This window comes from Thamnophis elegans, chromosome 12, assembly GCF_009769535.1.
Source record: "Thamnophis elegans isolate rThaEle1 chromosome 12, rThaEle1.pri, whole genome shotgun sequence".
Taxonomy (NCBI): Eukaryota; Metazoa; Chordata; class Lepidosauria; order Squamata; family Colubridae; genus Thamnophis; species Thamnophis elegans.
The window spans coordinates 54611066-54632611 of NC_045552.1; the positions used below are offsets into that span (position 1 = coordinate 54611066).

At 52.5% G+C, this 21546-nt stretch overlaps 3 protein-coding genes across 6 annotated transcripts in view; 1 reads left to right on the forward strand and 2 right to left on the reverse strand.

Moving 5' to 3' along the window:
• The window catches only part of LOC116515340 (mitochondrial fission factor-like), an 8734-nt gene extending 4921 nt beyond the window's left edge, over positions 1-3813 (reverse strand). The window contains exons 1-3 of one of the 3 annotated variants that reach the window (XM_032227318.1): positions 3618-3813; positions 2662-2836; positions 280-440 (exon numbers count right to left, since the gene is read on the reverse strand). In XM_032227318.1, the coding sequence (XP_032083209.1) occupies positions 280-440; positions 2662-2818 (318 nt within the window). In that variant the 5' untranslated portion in view covers positions 2819-2836; positions 3618-3813. Of the gene's footprint in view, positions 1-279; positions 441-2661; positions 3045-3617 lie in introns of those variants that run through there. The other 2 variants (XM_032227317.1, XM_032227319.1) reach the window with 2 other exon arrangements.
• Positions 3814-4990: 1177 nt separating this feature from the next.
• PRRG3 (proline rich and Gla domain 3) lies at positions 4991-10068 on the reverse strand. 2 transcript variants are annotated; one of them, XM_032227316.1, is made up of 4 exons: positions 9309-10068; positions 8376-8420; positions 7661-7821; positions 4991-7088 (listed from the first exon to the last, which is right to left on the reverse strand). In XM_032227316.1, exons 2-4 carry the CDS (start codon positions 8380-8382, stop codon positions 6540-6542), a joined length of 717 nt encoding a protein of 238 aa, XP_032083207.1. In that variant the 5' UTR covers positions 8383-8420; positions 9309-10068; the 3' UTR covers positions 4991-6539. The 2 variants fall into 2 exon arrangements, with proteins under 2 accessions (XP_032083207.1, XP_032083206.1); XM_032227315.1 differs by having other exon boundaries at positions 7661-8420.
• Positions 10069-15533: 5465 nt separating this feature from the next.
• CLDN2 (claudin 2) lies at positions 15534-17208 on the forward strand. Its single transcript, XM_032228153.1, has one exon. The coding sequence runs from the start codon at positions 15629-15631 to the stop codon at positions 16301-16303; it is 675 nt and encodes a 224-aa protein (XP_032084044.1). The 5' UTR covers positions 15534-15628; the 3' UTR covers positions 16304-17208.
• The last annotated feature ends 4338 nt before the right edge of the window (positions 17209-21546 follow it).

Here is a 21546-nt window from a genome sequence, read left to right on the forward strand (position 1 = left end):
TGCTCCACCCCCAGCAAACCACCTCCATTCTCCCAAGGGTGGAGAGGACAAGCACCCTCAGTAGCTCTTCACCAGAAACCTCTGGATTCAACCCATAGCAAGGACTCCAGGCATGGCTTAAAGTCCCAAAAACCCCTTCTGTTCCTGTCTGCCCCCCACCTCAGGCCTACAAGGCACTTTAATTCCAAATGCCACCTCCCCCTTTGGGGGCTGGGGGGGACGACCCGAGACCTCCTTGGCCTTCTGGTTTGCCCCTAGGGCATATTCTGTATGGAATACCAGTTGCTTATTCTTCTGCGGTCCAGGCTGGCAGGCAAAGCTGAGCCACTTGTGTTGGCCAAAGACTGGTTTCCGGAGGGCTGATTCCAGGAAAAGTCGGTCAAAATATGGACGAGGCTGCTTCTGTGCCCCCGGAGGTTGGAAATAGAGAGACTTCATTTCTAAGCAGGGGGAAAGGAAGGTGACCCCATCAGTCCCAGAAAAGGAAACCTTCCTCGGGCTCTTAGGAGTGAATTCTATCAACTCTCACTTCCCACGGTCTTGGAGAACTCATGGATCAACCCAACAAATTAACTGCCACCCCCCACGCCCAGCCCCGTACTTTAGATCTAGAGCTGGTTAAGAATTATCCTCCCTTAAGCCAAAAATCTTCCGATAAACCCATCAATCCCTTCCCTCGTTCCAGCTGGGGTTTAAGAAAGATGTACTTTATCTAATTATACATGTGTTAACTGCGGCGTGCATAACTTATGCGCAGTATTGGAAAAAAGAAAGTATATCATCAGAGCTGGGCATAATCAGAAAAAGTTTTGGCCTGCACGGAAGCAGATAGGCTCACACTTGAACTTAAAAATAAAGGGAAATCAGAATATTTTGACGTCTGGGACAGATTTTATGATTGGTATAAGACAAGGTGATAAGACTGGAACAAACTGTAAATACTGTGATTGGACAGAAGGATAGATAAAGCATTAAGTAGGCTAATAGTCAATGGATGAGGCTAATTGTATATAATGTGATTGTATCATCACTTCAACTTCGCGGTACTGCTTTGTTCTAAATGTAAAAACAATAAAAATATATTTTAAAAAGAATTATCCTCCATTAAACCAAAAATCAGTTCCTTGCATCGTTCCAGCTGGAAAGAGGGGGCAAAAGGAAAGAAGGGAAAGGAAAAGGAGCCAAAGAAAATCCTGTTCAAAGAGACTCATGTGGGAATAGGAAGGCAGGCAGTTTCTCCACTATCAGTTCCACGCCCATCTCCCAGGCTTTGGGCTAACTCGGGTCTGCAGTATGACCCAAGTTAGAGAATTATGTGTCAAGTCAATTGTTGCATGCCGCCCAGAGTTGCTTTTTAGGAGATGGGCATTGAGAGCACATCTTCCTCCTTCTGTCCTGGCCATTTTTTACAGAGGCTCAGTTGAGAGCGTTTTAACAAACTGTATCCCTGTTTGGTTTGGTGGCAGCAGTGCCTCTGATAGAAAGTCCATACAGAGAGTGGTGAGGACAGTGGAGAAGATTCTAGGAAGCTGGCTCCCCACACACTCACTTCGCTGTCTCTTTCCATTGCTTCCCTCTGGGAGGAGGTTTCAAAGTATTTCTAGCAGGACTATAAGAGTTTGTAACAGCTTTTTTCCCTAGGCCATCTGTCTGGTAAACTTGCAAGAGTCATTTTTCACGGCATGTACATGTGCACATCCGAACTAGACTGTGTTGTTTCTCTGAGTCATATGATATATAGGGGTATATGCATAATTTTGTAATAATTCATGTTTGTTTTGTCAAATTTATGTAGTGTATATTGGGGGTATATTGAGAGCTGTGTGGATCAGGATCTTTCCTTCACCCTACAAGGGGCTCCTCAAGGTCTCCTCTACCACAGCGCCTGGGGTGGGATACAGGTTTGTTTCTCTCCTTCACTTAGGAGCAGCCACCTCCCCAGAGGTGCAAGGCTGTTAAAAAGGGGGCGTTGATCTGTAATGGCCAGTAATAGGATTGGGGCCACAAGGTGTCACTTAAGGCAGGGGTCTCCAAACTTGGGAACTTTAGGACTTGTGAACTTCAACTCCCAGAATTCTCCAGCCAGCATAACTTGGGAACTTTAAGGCATGTGGACTTCAACTCCCAGAATTCCACAGCTAGCATAGCTCGGGAACTTTAAGACTTGCGGACTTCAACTCCCAGAATTCCCTAGCCAGCATAGCTCGGGAACTTTAATGCTTGGGGACTTCAACTCCCAGAATTCCCCAGCCAGCATAGCTTGGGAACTTTAAGACTTGGGGACTTCAACTCCCAGAATTCCCCAGCCAGCGTAGCTCGGGAACTTTAAGACTTGTGGACTTCAACTCCCAGAATTCCCCAGCCAGCATAACTTGGGAACTTTAAGACTTGTGGATTTCAACTCCCAGAATTCCCCAGCCAACATAGCTCAGGAACTTTAAGACTTGTGGACTTCAACTCCCAGAATTCTGGGAGTTGAAGTCCACAAGTCTTAACATTCCCAAGTTTGGATACCCCTGATTTAACTGGATTAAGTGTTGAATGGCTTCTTGTGCCTTTTATTTTTTTATGAACAGCTGGGCGGTCTGGCGTGTGGCAATACATGGAAACTGTGAATCCCCCCCCCCTACCTGCAGACCACAAGGTCCTTGATTTATTTACCTGCCGGCAAAGGCTCTCCAGGGACCTGCATCTGGAAAGAGAGGAGAAAGTCCTCGTCGGCGGCCACGTCTAGCCGGCTGGGGACCTGCATGAGCCGGCTGATGGCTTCGCTGAACTCCGCCTCTCGGTTGGCTTCATCCAGCTGGGCCGACCCCATAGCTCGCTCTTCTGCCTTCTGTTAACGGGAGCGATTGTCCAAACGCTCAGCAATTCAGACTCTTGGGGCTGGGAGGGTGGGAAGGAGAGCGGCCCTTGGGATTTTGCCCCCTCCCCACCGCAAAAGCGATCCTGTGACGCCGTTCAGACACCAATAAATACAATAATACAATAGCAGAGTTGGAAGGGACCTTGGAGGTCTTCTAGTCCAACCCCCTGCCTAGGCAGGAAACCCTACACCGTTTCAGACAAATGGCTATCCAACGTCTTCTTAAAGACTTCCAGTGTTGGAGCATTCACAACTTCTGGAGCCAACTTCTGTTCCACTGATTAATTGCTCTAACTGTCAGGAAATCTCTCCTCGGTTCTAAATTGCTTCTCTCCTTGATTAATTTCCACCCATTGCTTCTTGTTTTACCGTCAGGTGCTTTGGAGAATAGTTTGACTCCCTCTTCTTTGTGGCAGCCCCTGAGATATCGGAAGACCGCTATCATGTCTCCCCTGGTCCTTCTTTCTATTAAACTAGACATACCCAGTTCCTGCAACCGTTCTTCATAAGTTTTAGTCCCTTAATCATGAGCTCCGCCCAGGCTCGGCCGGGACCCCCGCGCTCCAGGCGGAGATTCTCATCAGCCAGTCCCGGTAAAGCCTCCATCGGAACAGCTGTTCCCTTGGCACGGCCCTGCAGCAAGCACCCCCACCAGAGGGTCCTGGCGGCGGGGAGAGACCACCAGCGCCCAAAGAACGAGGCCAAGTCTTGCATGCGCGCGCGGACCCTCCCCCGCCTCTCCCCCACCTACCCCCGGGGTCTTTCTGGGGCGCGCAGGAAGGTCAGTTCCCGGGGCGCTTGAAAGATTTGGCACCGGGCAAGGAATCCTCCAGAGCAGCCGGAAGAGGCCCGGAAGGGCGAAGGGGGCAAAAGCCTCGGACGGCTCGCAGCCCCGCCTGGCTCTGTCTGTCCTGCCCGCCTCGGACCTGGCCCAACTTCTGGCCCCGCCGGTCAGCGGCCTCGGGCGGCGATTGGCCTGCCGTGGCCCGCCCCCAGCTGCGGCCCGCGGAGAGCTCGGAGGCGCTGAAAGCGTCAGCTGATCCAGCCCCGATCTGGCGCCCGGAGGCTCCGGCTCGCCTCTCGCGCATTGACCCTAAAGGGAGCCGGTGGCGGAGTCTCCCATCCGCAGAGCCTGGCGCTCCGGGGCTCCTCTCCGGCTCGCCTGCCGCTCTTCTAGAGCAGCTTCAAGCCGAGGTGCCCGAAAGAGGCTTAGCTGCAGCGGCATCGGTGCCTAATCTCGTTAGGTTTTGCTCTCAGGAAGAGCTCAGCATATAATCCAAGGGCTGGAGAGGCAATCTGGTCCCAGCGGACCGATTGCTCCCTTCGTCTCTACCTCATGGGAAGGACGTCTCCAATTTGACACCCACCAAAAGCTGGAAAAGTGCAATCTCAGTACACAAAAAGTAAACACACAAACACACTCACACACACACACCCCAACATGTGACACACAATCCAGCTCATGGAGCATAGAGTGCCAGGCTGGAGAAGGCTAATTTAGACCTAGAAATACAGCAATTGGGGCAAAATATGACAAGCAGAGACAGCTTGAAGTATGTCCATTGCACAAACCATTTCCGTGGGCAAACCCACTCCACACACACACACACACACACACACACACACACACACACACACTGCCACAAAGCCCTTCGACCAGCCAGCCAGCCAGTAGGGACAAAGCCTGGGCAGTTTTACCCTTTGCTTTCAGATTCCGCTGAAGTTTCAACTAAGCAGCATGGAAGATGCCAACCTCTCTTCACTGATGACCCCCAAGACCCATCTGCCTGCTCCGGGTTCACAGGGGCCCTGAAAAGGGCAGAACTCACCAGAGCCACCAGTCTCCGTGTGCTCAGGGTGGTTGGCACCAGGATGGTAGGCAGCTCTTCTTCTTAAGAGAGAGGGCGGCTTCGGCCCTTTGGAACGAACTTCCCGCAGAGATTCGGACCCTCACCTCTCTCCAGGCCTTCCGAAAAGCCTTAAAACCTGACTGTGTCGGCAGGCCTGGGGTTGATGAGTTCCCTTCCCCTCTGTGTGGCTGTTGGTTGTTTTTTAAATGCCCTGTACTTTTGTAGTTTTTGTGTTTTCCCTTCCCCTCCTTCGGGTTTGTGCGCTGCCCTGAGTCCCCTAGGGAATAGGGCGGCATATAAATAAAATGAAACTAAAAAAACTAAACTGAAATCTCCCTGTAAGGCAGGCAGTGAAGGGAGAAGGAGAGTTGCTATACTTAACAATGTTTGGTGTTGTCTTCTCTCTCTCTCTCTCTCTTTTTTTTTTAACCTTGTGCCGCTGTCCACATCTAAATTCACGGCTGACCATGATGTGGCTTTCGGAACAGTGCAAGAAACAATCTACTGCCCATGAGAAATGAAGTTTCTTTCGGTTTAAACAAAATGTATAAATACAGTAAAGCAGCATAGAGTGTGTCACACAAGGAGAGAATACCCGGATATGCGTTAGCACCATTGAGAAAGAAGTGTGAAAGAAGAGCGTGGGTGTGCTTTGTCCAAGGGAGTGAAAACATTGAGCGGCTGTTCCTTCTGGCGAGGAGGGAATCCCGGTGAAAGGAAGGGGGCTGCATGGTGAGGGGGAAACCCAGAGCACTGGGGGCAGGAGGAGCCCCCTCTATGCCCCGCTCTATCCAACAGGGAACAGGGCCAAAGAAGGGGGCCAAAGGGAAAGTCGAATCCCACCAGAGGAAGAGGAAGTGCCATTGCAGCAGGAGGGGGTCCTCAACACAGATGCCCATCTAGAATCATCTTTGGCAGCATGGTGCTGCCAGAGTCCACCTCTGGACAGCGTCAAGGAGAGGAAGACACCGATTGGGCCAGTGGGATAAGCGAGAAAATGTCCTGATGTGTTTCTGGGAGGGAGGGAGGGAGGGATGGGCTCAGTCCTTCTCCTCTGCCCTCCATATCCACATATAAATTACATGCACAGACACAGACACACAACCTTCCAGTGCGACAGGTACATCAGAAAAATGGCAATTGCCAATGCATTGGCTTTGTGAATCCAAAAATAAATAAAAAAATCACTTTTGCTTTTTGGCTGTTTCTCTTTGCAGGAGGAGGCCTCACATCATCCATAGACAAAGGCAGCATTCCACAGGGAGAGCAAACACAGAGGGGTGGGGGGCGCTTTCTTCCCCCCTCCCTTTGGTTGAACAAAGCAGTATTGGGTAGAGCTGAGCAGAAAAGAAGGACTGGCATTTCCCCATGTCAGATACGTGCCCCCCCCCCCCCAAAAGGCATACCTGCCCTCTTCTGCCTCCTCCTCAGCACTATCCCAGGTGGGTGGAAAGAATGGTAAAGCTCCTACCCCACCTGATCCGTCCTCACCACCCAACCAAGCTCTTGCCAAAAGGGTGGACGTCGAAGGTGCTGAATGCCCCCACCCACCGTAGCAGTAGGGCCCAGCCTCAGCCCTGGGAAGAGACCCAAGCAGCGGGACAGCCATCTTCCTGTAAAGGGACCCCTGAGGCAGAGTTCAGCCCTGCTTTCTACCCACGTCCCTGCAACCAGAACCGCTCCTAGTTGCGGATCCCGCCACAGCCTAGCAGAAGGAGTGAAGTGGGTGAATGGCGCCAGCCACCTGTGGAGCACTTGGTGAGGGTGGAGAGGATAAGGCTGTTTCTGTACTGACATCACCTGGCCGAGAGGATCCGGGGCCGTTACTTCCCAGGAGCGTGAAGGGGATTCATAATCTCCTCATATTTGGGGGGTGGGTCGCTGTAGGACACGTTGGGCTCCTGTGCACTACTGCTGCCACCACGATGAGGCTGCCCCGTCACTTCTTCATAGGAGGGGGGAGGAGAGGCACTGCACAGTCTAGGCAGCGGGGGAGCCATGTGCTCGGGCTCAACAAGTGTCCTGGCCAGCTGACTGGGTGGCCCTTGCCCCCACTCGCCATCGGCAGCCCCTCTGCCGCTTGGGTCCTGCTGGCAGTGGGCTTCGCTTTGGCTGGGAGGTGGAGGAGCCTCGCGGTGCACCCTCACCCTGGGCAAGCTGCGAGCCGCTCGGCTGGCCAGGCCCCTATTTTGGGGGTAGGAGGGACGGTGGTGCGTGACTTTTTGCAGTTGGCAGCGCCAGATGATGAAGAGGCCAATGACGATGAGCAATGCCACGCCTAGCAGGGGCACGGCGACGTACATGGCATCGGAGCGGTCTGTCCCGTCGGAAGCATCTTTGACGGAGTAGGCATAGCCCTTCCAGAACTCCATCTGCCAGGAATGGGAGACACCAGTCAGTAACTATCCACCGTGCCCCGTCCCCCCCTCCCTTAGCCCCCCTGAAAGGGGTTAGCTCAAAGGTGCCTAAGGATTTGGGCCAGGTGCCAGGAGCGTCTCCTATGCAATCCCTCAGTCCCATCACTAGGAGGCAGTGCGAATGGCCCTGCTGCCTGGAGAAATCACCAAAAAACAGATTGCCCAACATCCTTAGCCCTCTGATTAAAAGGGCATGTTTATCCTTTGGGCTTTAATTGGCACTTCTTTGTTTTCCAATCCTCCAATTATTTGCCCATTTTGCGTTCCTCCTGCTGCCCACTCCTCGCTCTTTTACACCACCGAGCCTCGAGCAGTGAATAATAAACCTTTTCAGACACGTGGGACAGATGTTATGCTGAGCACCTGTGATTAACATGCCGGTTCCCCGCTTTAATGACTGAATCCCCGATCCAGATGGATCCTTATCCATATCTTGGGAGCGAAGTGGGGGAAGCTGGCGGAAGGGAGATTGTGGGTGAAAGGCAAGGGATGCCCCCTTCCTGCTGTTCCCTCCCAGACCCACCTACCGTCTTCTCCTTGTTCTCAAAGACCTCCTTGACTTCCTCATAGCTGCAGACCTCCTCCACGCACTCACGCTCAATGGTGCCCTGGCGAAACTCTTCCAGAAAGCCATTGGCCCGTGGAAAGCGCTTCAGGACGGAATGGGCTTTGGGGGCTGTGAGGAAGGCTGGAAGAGACAGGCACCAACAGGGCCACCTCAACAGGGCGGCCAAGCATCTCATTCTGGGTCTCATTCTTCTTCCGGGGTGGAGGTCTTGCTGCTTTAGGGCAGAGCAAGATCAGGGCAAAGCCCCTTCCCACCCAAATCTCCTGGGGCAGAAGAAGCAGGTAGCGCTCCTTCTCCTTAACCTGCGATGGGCCAGAATGGGCTCGTGTGGGACAGTAGCCCAATTCACTTGACCAACGGCATCAACATTGACCATTGCAACCATTGGGCAAACACAACCTTAAAACTGGAAGAGCCAGCCAATAACCTCCATCAGGCTGCCCAGCCACAAGCAAGTAACTTTATATTAGGGCAGTTCCAGTAGTGGCCAAAACGTCCCCAGGACTCCCCGATTTGAAGAGCCTATGAAAAGCCCCCCTCCCCTTGTATTTTAAAGCCAATTTGAGAATGCAGAAGAAACCCAGCCAGCTCCATTTGGCACAGGGGGCCTTAGAGCCCCTTCTCCCCAGGGTGGGTGGGAAACATGCCTCCCCTCCAGCAAAGGTGTCACCTACTTGCCATGTTAAGTCTTCACTCTACCAGTTAAGGGTCTCGGCCAACTGTTAGGAAGAGAGCAAAGCAGTGAAAAAAATCCTCCCGGTCTTCCCTTCCACCGCCACCATCCTTGAAGGGTGCTTGAGACCCAGGGGCCCAGGCCATGCCCAAAGCTGCCCTTCTTCCTCCAGATAACACACACACACACACACCCCGCGCACAGGGTAACTGCAATGGGAAAACATCCGCAGAAGCCGAGGGTCCCTGTTGGCAGCGTCCGTGCCAGGAACGGGGGACAGAGTGGTTGGGAGGAAGGAAGGCGCCCTGAAGGCAGCTCCCTGCGCCTATGGTTCGACATCGGAGGATGGAAGCGGTTATCCCTCTCCCCGCACCCCCCCCCACCCACCCACCCCAACACTGCACAATGCAGGGATTCTGCGCAAGGAGGGGAGTGGCAACCCCAGAGTCCGAAGGGGATCTGCGTTTCAGTTCCAGGCGTCGCAACGGGTGAGCCTAACGGCCCCCTCCAACCTCTCAGGCACCCCCACCCACCCACACACCCCGCACTTTGGCCCGCAGGTGCCAGCGCTGAGCGAGGAGTAAGTTTTGCCCAGGCAGCAAGAACGGGGATCTGGTCCCCCAACACGCGCGGGGGAGACGGGCTCGGGGAGGAGTGTCTGCAGTGGGAGCGAGCGCCGGCTACAGCGACCGTTCCGCGCAAACCCCCTGCCGCATTTCCCAAAGGGAAGGAGAGAGGGAGAGGGAGAGAGAGGGAGGGAGTGAGAGAGGGAGGGAGGGAGAGAGGGAGAGGGAGGGAGAGAGGGAGAGAGGGAGGGAGGGAGAGGGAGGGAGGGAGGGAGGGAGGGAGGGAGAGAGAGAGAGAGAGAGAGAGAGAGAGAGAGAGAGAGCCCTTCCTGGAGCGCCCGAAGGCCTCGAGGAGCCCCATCCCTTACCTCTGCCGTCGGGGAGGAGGTTGCCATGGCAACAGCGAGCAGGCGTAGGGGATGCAGCGAGAACAGGATGCCGCTGACGTCATGCGCGCCACCTCCAGGCATCGTGGGAAGGGAGGGGGGGGCACCCGCGCGGAACGGCCCTGCCAGAGCGCGCCCCTCGCCCGGCTCGCCGGGAAAACGGAAAGCGCCCTCGAGAGAAGCGAGCCCGCCTCGCCGCCGGTGCTCGGAGCGAGAGGGGCAAAGGCAAGGCGGCCAACTCTGCCCCGTCCTCCGGGCAACTCTTTGAGGCGACCGCTGCTCCGCCACCCTCTTCCCAGGTCTCGCTTTGCTCCGTCTGGCTGGGGGGGTGGGGAGCGGCCGGAGGAGTCCTGCAGAAGCTCAGCGGGTCAGCCGCCAGTCGCGGCCCGTCGGAGGCGCCAAGGGGAGGGGGCTTGCCGCTCGCCCCAGCCAGCCACGCCCTGGAGGCGGAGCTCGCACGACCCCTCCCCGCCAGCTGCGGGAACTGCTCGTCGGTCCAGCGAGCTGGAGGCGGACCGGCCGCCCATCCGTGCCCCGATTGGGGAAGCCGGCGGGTGGCCTAAAGGGGACCTTTCCTTCTCGCTTGATCTTCTGGGAAGCGTGGTCCACGGAGGCCGGAGCCTCTTCGGTGTCCGACTGGGGGCTGAGCGCCCCCCCGCCACCGCCGTCCTGGTCCCCGGGGGATTTCGCTCTTTCTGGGCCAGGCTCTTCCCGCCGCCGGCTGGTCTCAGGACGCTTGTGAGGAGGAGAAGCGGCGTTCCGCTCCGTAGTGAGCCTTCCCCGAGCGCTTCCTTGGCGGCTCCCGAGCGGCTGCCTCCACCCACCCACCCACCCACCCCCTGCCAATTAAGTGAAAGGAGAAGCGGGGGTGAAAGGGGGCTGGCGGGGGACGGGTTGCTTCGCTGAGCCTCCAATGAGGAGTAGAATAGGAGAAGGAATAGGAATAGAAATGGAGTAGGAGAAAATAGAATAGAATAGAATATAGAATAGAATAGAACAGAAGAATAGTAGAAGAGAACAGCAGAACAGAACGAAGAATAGAATAGAACAGAATAGAAGAATAGAATAGAATAGAACAGAAGAATAGAAGAATAGAACAGAACAGAAGGCTAGAATAGAACAGAAAAGAACAGAAGAATAGAATAGAACAGAAGAATAGAATAGAACAGAAAAGAACAGAAGAATAGAACAGAACAGTAGAACAGAACAGAAGAATAGAACAGAAAAGAACAGAAGAATAGAATAGAACAGAAGACAAGACTAGAACAGAAGAGAAGACTAGAACAGAAGAGAAGAACAGAACAGAAGAGAAGAACAGAAGAATAGAACAGAACAGAAGGCTAGAATAGAACAGAAAAGAACAGAAGAATAGAATAGAACAGAAGAATAGAATAGAACAGAAAAGAACAGAAGAATAGAACAGAACAGTAGAACAGAACAGAAGAATAGAACAGAAAAGAACAGAAGAATAGAATAGAACAGAAGACAAGACTAGAACAGAAGAGAAGACTAGAACAGAAGAGAAGAACAGAACAGAAGAGAAGAACAGAAGAATAGAACAGAACAGAAGGCTAGAATAGAACAGAAAAGAACAGAAGAATAGAATAGAACAGAAGAATAGAATAGAACAGAAAAGAACAGAAGAATAGAATAGAACAGAAGACAAGAATAGAACCGAAGAAGAGAATTATTGGCCAAGTGTGATTGGACATACAAGGAATTTGTCTTTGGTGCCTACACTCTCAGTGTCCAGAAGGAGAATAAAATACATCCATCATGAATAAAAAGTGACACTTTTTATTACACTTAGTGATAGTCAAGGTTACTAATAAGCTAACAAATCATACTAGTAAACAAATAAAACAATATAGAATAGAAGTAGAACAGAACAGAAACAGAACAGAAACAGAACAGAATAAAATAGAATTCTTTCTTGGCCAAGTGTGACTGAACACACAAGGAATTTGTCTTTGTTGCATAGACTCTCGGTGTACATAAAAAGAAAAGATACATTCGTCAAGGATCATGAGGTGCAACCGTTAATGATCGTCATAGGGTACAAATAAGCAATCAAATCATACTAAGAATCAATAGAAACCATAAGGATACGAGCAGCCAAGATAAGAGGCGCCTGCAGGCCAAGGCTGGGAAAAGGAAGGAGAAGACTGGTGCTTCCTGTGGGGGAGGGTCGAGCTGCCCGGGAGCCCTTCTCCCCCCCCCCCCCCCGCCTGCTCCCCCAGGACTTGAGAAGCCCTGCCCAGACGAGGTGGCAGCCCAGCGGAGTTCATGCCACCCTGGAACCAAACCGCCCAGGGGAGGCCCCTCTGTGTTCTGACCTCTCTACAAGATTGGGACGATTTCCCCTTGGAGTCTGGCGAGAGTTGAGGGAGCCCCCGTGGCACCCCTGAGGAGGACCCACCTGTAGCCTGGCGGCTTGGCTTGTTCCTGTAGGGCAGGGGTTCCCAAACTTGGCAACTTTAAGACTTGTGGACTTCAACTCCCAGAATTCTCCAGCCAATTCTGGGAGTTGAAGTCCACAAGTCTTAAAGTTCCCCGAGCTATGCTGGCTGGGGAATTCTGGGAGTTGAAGTCCACAAGTTTTAAAGTTCCCGAGCTATGCTGGCTGGGGAATTCTGGGAGTTGAAGTCCCCAAGCATTAAAGTTCCCGAGCTATGCTGGCTGGAGAATTCTGGGAGTTGAAGTCCACAAGTCTTAGAGTTCTCCAGCTATGCTGGCTGGGGAATTCTGGGAGTTGAAGTCCACAAGTCTTAAAGTTCCCGAGCTATGCTGGCTGGGGAATTCTGGGAGTTGAAGTCCACAAGTCTTAAAGTTCCCGAGCTATGCTGGCTGGGGAATTCTGGGAGTTGAAGTCCACAAGTCTTAGAGTTCTCCAGCTATGCTGGCTGGGGAATTCTGGGAGTTGAAGTCCACAAGTCTTAAAGTTCTCCAGCTATGCTGGCTGGGGAATTCTGGGAGTTGAATTCCACAAGTCTTAAAGTTCCCGAGCTATGCTGGCTGGGGAATTCTGGGAGTTGAAGTCCACAAGTCTTAAAGTTCCCGAGCTATGCTGGCTGGGGAATTCTGGGAGTTGAAGTCCACAAGTCTTAGAGTTCTCCAGCTATGCTGGCTGGGGAATTCTGGGAGTTGAAGTCCACAAGTCTTAAAGTTCCCGAGCTATGCTGGCTGGGGAATTCTGGGAGTTGAAGTCCACAAGTCTTAAAGTTCCCGAGCTATGCTGGCTGGGGAATTCTGGGAGTTGAAGTCCACAAGTCTTAGAGTTCTCCAGCTATGCTGGCTGGGGAATTCTGGGAGTTGAAGTCCACAAGTCTTAAAGTTCCCGAGCTATGCTGGCTGGGGAATTCTGGGAGTTGAAGTCCACAAGTCTTAAAGTTCCCGAGCTATGCTGGCTGGGGAATTCTGGGAGTTGAAGTCAACAAGTCTTAAAGTTCCCGAGCTATGCTGGCTGGAGAATTCTGGGAGTTGAAGTCCACAAGTCTTAAAGTTGCCAAGTTTGGGAACCACTGCTGTAGGGCAACGCCACCTGTGACAGTGCTGGGGAGGTGAGTTGAATGGCAGCCCACCCCTGCCCGCCTGGAAGCTTGGCCAAGCCATGGAAGAGAAATCAGCAGGGTGGCTGGGCCGAAGCCTTGGCTTTCAGCATCTGCCTTCCTCCTTCCTTGAGTCCTGGCTCCCTGACAGCCAGAGTCACCCGGTGAACCAAACACCTTCATGCAGGTGAGCCACGCCACAACTGGGCTGCCGAAGGACCTGCGGGGGTAACTCATGAGTGCCCTGGGTGAGAGACCAACCTTGACCCCATTCCTCTCCTCCAAGCCCTGGCGTTCGTTTCCCTTTTTAAAAAAAAACATTTTTATTTTCCTTCCTTTTAAAACCAACGTTTCATCATTCATTAACCAGCGTGGCGTTGGAGTACAATTCTTTTGTGTCATTATAATTATAGCTTATCGCTAAATCCTTTATATGCGTCTCTTCTTATTTTAACATTAGCGTTCGGAGCTTTCGTTTCCAACCTCGGCTGTCCCATTGCCCTGAGTTAGCCTCCTGTATATGGCGGAAGTCAAAAGGAAGCGGCCAGGCATGACAGCTGCCTATCAATCATCGGGATGCTACAACCACGTTTCCGTTGCCTTGCAAGAGGGTCAGAGGCGGTGGTCTTGCTGCTCTCTGAGCTTGTTTTCTGGCAGATGTTTCAATACCATACTAGGTAACATCATTAGGCACCGATGTGGCTACCTAGCTTGATCATGCACATCAGTGGTGGGTTTCAAAAGATTTTCGAACCTACTCTGTGGGTGTGGCCTCCTTTGTGGGAGTGGCTTGCCAGCCATGTGACCTGGTGGGAGTGGCTTGCCAGCCACGTGTTTTCTCTCTCTCTCTCTCTCTCCTTCCTTTTGTCTCTGTTCCTTTTTCGTTTTTTTCTTTCATCTCTCTCTCTCTTTTTTTTCTTTATTTCTTTCTTCCTTTCTTTCTCTTTCTCTCTCTGTGTGAGCCTGTCTGTGTGAGTCTGTGTGTGTGTGTGTGTGTATGTCAGTGGTGGGTTTCAAAAAATTGTGGAACCTCTTCTGTAGGTGTGGCCTGCTTTCCGGGTCCACTGGTGGAACCTCTTCTAATCGGTTCGGTAGATTTCACGAACCGGTTCTACCGAATAGGTGCGAACTGGTAGGAACCCACCTCTGCCACCTACCCACCCAACCTCTTGGCTTTTTGGCACCAAAAACAGAGAATAAATCTGGGCATTTGTGGGGAAACTTACAGGCACATACCCCAACAACCTTGCTGTCAATCAGTGCAGGCAGAGCTGCAGTGGGAGAGAAGCAGGAAAGCCAAGCCCCATTTCCACCAGGCTGGCCAATTAGCAAGGAAAACCCCTCCCAATGCTAGGATAAGGAGGGGGCAAGGGGTGTGTTGAGCCAGAAAAGACCCCCTCTTCTATCCAAAACTCTGCTCTGGCTGTCCTGGAGCAGCTAAACGGGAGGAGGGGGATTCTCTACCAGCCTCAACTGAAGAGCAAAATGCCACAGTCCCTCGGAGCCAGGGGCTGCGGGTGCTAGTTCCCCCACACACACACGCACACCTGTACTTGTGCAAGTGTGAGCAAGTGCTCTATATGGGGCAGCCCTTGAAGAGTATTCGGCGACTTCAGCTTGTCCAGAATGCAGCCGCGCGAGCAATCGTAGGTGCACCTCGGTTCACCCACGTAACACCTATCCTCCGTGAGCTGCACTGGCTGCCTATTGGTCTCCGGATACGCTTCAAGGCGCTAGTCGTCACTTATAAAGCCCTTCATGGTATTGGACCTGGGTACTTGAGAGACCGCCTGCTGCCAATTACCTCCACCAGACCGATTAGATCCCACAGATTAGGCCTCCTCCAAATTCCATCCGCTGGCCAGTGTCGACTGGCGACTACCCGGAGGAGAGCCTTCTCTGTGGCTGCTCCGACCCTCTGGAACGAACTCCCCATGGAGATTCGCACCCTCACCACCCTCCAGGCCTTCCGCATAGCCCTTAAAACCTGGCTGTTCCGACAGGCCTGGGGCTAAAGAACCGTTGCCCCTATCTCGAATGGTATGATTGTTGCGCTTTTAAATTATGTATTTTTGTGTTGTTGTCAAATTGTCTGTATCCCCCTTCCCTTGTTTGAGTTGTGAGCCGCCCTGAGTCCCCTTCGGGGAAAAGGGCAGCATACAAATGAAATAAACAAACAAACAAACAAACAAGTGCAAGAGTGGCTCCTCACTCCGCACTTCTCCTTTTGCAAAAGGTTTTTAAAAAATCAAGACGAACGGTTTTTATTTTTCGATAGACGTGTCCGAAACACACAGCAAAGCTTTATTTTATTTATTTATCGAAATGTGAGCCCCATCTCATCTCATTCAGAGGAGTACCTTCTCCCCACGTATCCTGGCCGAGGGTTACCCGCTCATCGAAACGGGAGCACAATTGTGATGGGCTTCTCCCTCCCAGAAATAAAAACTTCTCGTTGCTTCTCGTCAAGCAGCTCAGGATTTCTGTGAAACTCATGAAAACAGAACAGGGTTCCTCCCTTTGCCCTATTTTTAATAACGGATCATTCTTTCTTTTACGTTTTCGGACGTAATTTCTAAGATAAGGGGATGGACAAAGGGCACTTGGCATTTTTTTTCAGGAGCTAATAATTAATCCAGGATGGTTTCCTTTCAAGCTGCGCGTCTTCTACAGGGCATTTGCTCCCACCGATACTGGAGCAGAAGGGCACATCGGGCAAGGAGGCATCTAACGAGAAGCAGCGGGAGAGCAAGCATGGTATCGGTCGGGCTCCAGTTGGTAGGCTACCTTTTGGGGCTACTGGGCTTGTTGGGCACTATCATAGCCACCATGCTGCCCAACTGGCGGGTCAGCTCTTATGTCGGCTCGAGCATCGTCACCTCGGTTGGCTTCTCAAAAGGACTCTGGATGGAGTGTGCCGTCCAAAGCACGGGCATCACGCAGTGCGACATCTACAACTCTCTGCTCAGCCTGCCCATTGACCTCCAGCTGGCCCAAGCCCTGATGGCCACCTCCATTGCTATAGGTTTCCTGGCCGCCATTCTCTCCGTGACGGGGATGAGATGCACCATCTTTTCTCAGGGATCCCCCGCGAAGGACAAAGTGGCGGTCGTGGGAGGAGTCACTTTTGTCCTGGGGGGCCTGCTCAGCTTCATCCCCGTCGTGTGGAACATCCATGTGATCCTCAGAGACTTCTTCAACCCTCTGGTGCCCGACAGCATGAAATACGAGATTGGGGAAGCCCTGTACTTGGGCATCCTGTCATCCTTGATCTCTCTCCTTGGCGGCGCCATCCTCTGTGCCTCCTGCCCACCTCGCGAATCACAAGCCGCCGGCTACAGTCCTTACCACTCTCGGACTGTGCTGGAGAAGAGCTCCCTGACACCCGCCGCATCTCCAAAGGCCTACAGCCAGACTGGTTACGTGTAGCGGTGGCTGCCCGCCTGCGGAAACGCTCCTCGGATGCTCTGAACGGGTAAGCAGAGAGACAGATAGGTTTAGTCTTCCCACCACCCTCCTTTCATCCTCAGCACTCCAGCTCTGCCTCTTCCCCGGGGCAACCTGGCACCTGCCGGAGGTGCCGTGTGGCTTGTCAACCGTCTGGTGTGCTGCCGCTTCCTCCAGGAGGCCCGTGGGGCTGTGTTTTCTCCGAAGACCTTCCTGCTGCTAAAAGACCAGCAAAGTGCCCGGTGACTGAACGGCACAGGAGGAGCCCATTTGGAGGAGCCACAGGTGCCCACCAGGCCTCTACTGGGCACTCTTCAAATCTTGCCTTCATCCCGTCTCCCGTGCCATACGATGCAGCCCAAGATTGGAAAATGGGACTTAAGGATTTGGGAGGGGAGGGGGAACATAGCTCAGTGATGTGGGAAAACAGTCGCCATTTCTGGGAGAAGCCTGTGAGTCCTTGGTAAGGGAGTAAAAAGACCCCCAACCCAAATTGTCGGAGCCCAGAACAAGGGGATTGATGGCAGAACAGAACAAGGATGATGCGCGGGGATGTCTTGGGCAACTGAAACAACCTCTGAGAGATGACAAGAACCCCCCCACACGCCGTCCCCTATCCCTTGCCCTGCCCTCTTGATTTCCAAAAGGATGACCAGGTGCCCTGCAGCCCACTGTTATTTGGGTCTCAATAGCATACATTCAGCCTCTGGCTTTGAAGAGGCCGAAATGTGCCTGCTCTGTGGGTGGGGTACATGTTGGTCTTGGCAGATGAAAGAACTCTGTGGACAAGCCTGTTGCAACTGCTGTGGGATCAAAGGGCCGCTCCCTCCGCCCACCAGTGCGAGAGAAGAATTTGGGCTTAGAGAGGCTCGGTGGTTTCACTGGCCAATAAAGGAATTCCCGCTCAAGCAGGGATTGGACCAGAAGACCTCGAAGGTCCCTCCCGACCCTGTTATTCTACCCTTCTGCAAAGGCAAAGGACAAGAGGTGAGACCAGCCGGCTTAACTGTGTCTGGGGAACAAAAGGATCTCCAGCCCCAAGACCAATTCCTTCCAACTTGGGAGCCAAGGAAATAAGACGATTGGGATGACCCCGAAGTTCCACCGGCCATCCCAAAGGACAAAGGCCAGACAAATATGGACAGGGCTGTTCTACCTCCGGCTCCAGAGCAATGTATTGGCACCAGCATCTGTTTGTCTGTTGGTCTGTTTAGCAATGTCCTAGAATGGGGATTTTTAAAAGTACGCGTGTTCCCGGAAGATGAGCTAATGGGAAGGGGGAAAAAGGACGGGTGGATGGGAGGCAGGTAGCATGTGAAAGTGAGTTGGCAAATGGGTGCAAGGAAAGATAGAGGAGGCCTGATCCTTGGTTCTCCCCACGCATGGGGTAAGACAGGTACTGTAGGTTTTGGAACTATAACTCACCTTTTTATCCCCCCCCCCAAAAAAAGGGTGAAAATCTGGGAGCGTCTTATACACTGAATACAGCATTTTTGGCCTCCCAAAACCTCACCTTCACCAAAAATGGGTGTGCAGAAGGTTTGGGAGCCTCGCAAAGTGCTCCTGGGGGCTGGGGAGGGCAAAAATGAGCAAAAACGGCCCCTTTTTTGCTCGTTTTTGCCGCCCCCCCACTTGCTCTCTACAAGCCTCCTAAGGGCATGCCCTTTTTGTGACAAAATGGGTCAATTTTCATGAAAAACGGGCCTTTTATTGGCTCATTTCCCCCCCCCAAAAAAAACCCTCCAGGAGCACTCTACAAGCCTCCTAAAGGGTACGCATGCCCTTTTTGTGATGAAAAACGGGTCCATTTTCATGAAAAATGGGCCGTTTTTTTGCTCATTTTTGCCCTCCTTCAAGCCCCCAGGAGCACTTCGCAGGCCTCTCAAACTCTTTGCATGCCCCGTTTTCACAAAAAAATGAGGCATGCAGAGGGTTTGGGGGGGATCTGCAGAGCGCAAAACCTTTTTAAAAAAAAATCTTCAAAATCTTGGTGCGTCTTACATTCTGAAAAATACAGTAATTAGGAGGCATGGAGCAGCTTAGAAACTCTAAAGTGGCCAGATACGAAGCTAGTTGGGAATCTCTGCTCCAGCAAAGGCTTGGCTTGAAGAACAAGCATGCAGCAAAGCATGATTCCCAGAACCGGAAGGGGGTGAGCTTCCCAAGGGTGTGCTGAGGGCATGGCAGTGGCCACACAAACCCACACAGTGGGGGAAAAGAACTAAGAATCTACTCAGGCAGAGAGGGAGGACCAACCGATCCCTTCATGACTGGAAAAGTTGGTTAAAGAGCCCGAGAGACGAAACCAGCAGTCACCGAGCTCATGGGATCCATTCATCCTGGCAAGGTCCTCTCTTGCAGGGCCATGAAGAAGCAGGGGGCTGGAGAAGGGGGCTGGGAATGGTGAACTCAACAGGCCTTTTCTAGGGGCAAGAGCCTAGGAATTTGTTGGTCCAGTTTAAACATGCTGATTTGAAGGCGGAAGACTAGGCCATTCCCAGGTTGCCAATCCTTGCAATGCTTCAAAATTGGATGGGGCCAATGTTGGGAGAAGCATTGGGATGTCCCAGGATGGCACTCTGGAGTTAGGAGAACTTTCTATACGCAGGGAAGTCTTTTCCCATGAATTGAAGGGGTGGGGGAGGGAAGGATGTACTGCTTTGTGTAAACAGTTGTAAGCCACGACAATAGTAATGTCCCATTACAAAGAAAAAAAACTCAGCAGTGTTACTTTTTATTTTCTCCCCGTCGTGCCAGCGATGAAGAGTCAGCATCCTTGGGAAAAAGGAGCAAGCTCAGCTGTGGGCGATGCTCTGTTCCTCGCAGAAAAAGACGAGTGGGGCTTTGGATGGAAACTGTTTATCCTGCCTTGTTCTGGGGAGTGGGGAGCACAGCTGAGCTCCCTTCAGAACAGCTGGGTGTTCAGTGAATTTACGCTTCCACAGCTTGCGCAAGCAAAACTTGGAGAAAAGTTTAGCGGGGGGGGGAGAGGGAAACCCCTTTTGATTAATGCATTGCCGCCATTAACCTTTGCAAACTAATAAAGCTATATTCCCCGATAAGGGGTGACGAAAGCATTCTTTCCATCCCCTAAATGGCTCCTAAGGTGAATGAACTCAAAATGGACTTTTTTCCTCCCTCTCCAGACTCAAGTGCTCCTTGAAACAATTCTCCACGTGTCCAACTTTAGGAGGGCGCGGGGCAATCTGGGCAGCCACGCCCAGAAGATTCTGCAAGAGGTGGGACAGCTCGGGGGGGGGTAGTTTTCCCACACCTTGGTCTCCCCTTTAAGGCCTTCCTTGCGGACCCTGTGATTTTTTCCCCCACTGCCACCCCTTGGAATGAGGGCAGTCCAAGCAGCCATAGGTATCGGGAGCAAAACCTGACACCTCGGCTGCACTCTTTTACTAACCAAGGTGGGGCCGCCAGATTTCCGTGACCCCAGAGAAAAAAGCCACCAGGAGAGATAATTCTGGAGCAGGGAGACATAATTCTGGAGCAGGGAGACAGAGGTGGTGGAAGTGAGAGACACTTTTTAAGACACCTTCTGCAGGCTCCCTTCCGTGCAAAGTGGTGGTTGGTGGTGTGTTTGGACAAGAACACATCCGAGGCAACGCAGAACGAAGGGCATTTGCTAAGCAAGACTTAACACATGAGTGGCTGTGGTTTTCCTCCTTCAACCAGGCGAGAATTCATTATAAGGACGAAGCATCCCCAGCCAGCTCTGGGGTCGCTCCATTAGATCAGACTCCCCCTCCCCTTTCTTGCAGAGGGGAAAAGGAAGGGTGGAAGCACCCATCACTTACCAGGAATCACATTCCCTGCTACGCTCCCCACCCACCCACCCACAATAACCTTTGCACTGAATGATGGAGCAGCATAAATCAAGTCAGCTAGGAGCAGTTCAGGATTCTTCCCCCAGGAATAGAGTCTGGTCCAGGGGAGTGGCTTTTGAAAAGAGCCCCCGAAAAACCAGCAAGGCAGGCTCCTTCATCTATCCCTGCTCTGGGAGAGTGGAAGAAGAGATAAGAGCCGAGGTGGCGCAGTGGTTAAATGCAGCACTGCAGGCTACTTCAGCTGACTGCAGTTCGGCTGTTCAAATCTCACCGGCTCAAGGTTGACTCAGCCTTCCATCCTTCGGAGGTGGGTGAAATGAGGACCCAGACTCTGGGGGTAATATGCTGACTCTGTAAACCGCTTAGAGAGGGCTGAAAGCCCTATGAAGCGGTATATAAGTCTAACTGCTATTGCTATTGCTATAATGGGCTTCCTTGTTAGCTACACACACAGACACCAATGGGCCTCCTTCACCCTGGCTGGCAGGATGCTCAGCCTGCAAATGCTTCTCTCCTTCTTCTCCTTACCCCAGAGAGCTGGGAAGCAGAGCTCCAACTGCCAACTGGGGGCTATTTCTTGGAGGGCCTTGGGCTCCCACTCTCCCCCCCCCCCAAGGGCCATTCTTGCTGCAGTGCTGGGGGCAAAGAACCCACCTTGCATGCCGAAGGCCTGGCTCTTGCCTGAAACCAAGAGAGCATCTTCGGCTCCCAGTTAGCCAGAACGATAAGAGCCGAGGTGGTGCAGTGGTTAAATGCAGCACTGCAGGCTACTTTCAGCTGACTGCAGTTCTGCAGTTCGGCTGTTCAAATCTCACCGGCTCAGGGTTGACTCAGCCTTCCATCCTTCCGAGGTGGGTGAAATGAGGACCCGGATTGTTGTTGGGGGTAATATGCTGACTCTGTAAACCGCTTAGAGAGGGCTGAAAGCCCCATGAAGCGGTATATAAGCCTAACTGCTATTGCTATTGCTAACTACTTTTAAGTATTCATCCAATGGCTCTTTAGCAGTTCAAAATAGCCCAAGGAAAGGGGCTTACTCTCGCCCCTAGAAGAGAAAGACCCCCCCTCAGCGAATGCTAAAGAACCCTGCCATCCCTTAGCCACACTCGCTTATCCCCCAACTGAACACGGGGCTCCAGAATGCTCCGAGAGAACCCAGACGACACAGCCAGAGGAATCACGAGCATTCACACGGTTCACGCAAACTGAGCGAGAAAAGATCAGCGGAATCTCTCTCCTCCAATGTTGGCTTAACAAAACGACTCCTGCAGCTCGGCCACTTTTATTCCCCGCTCCCTGCGTGCAGTCTGCTCCCTCTGTAGGTAGAAGACAAAGGGCTCACAGGCGCCCCAGCCGCAACAGTCTTCTCTGCCTTCTCAGGCAAAGCCG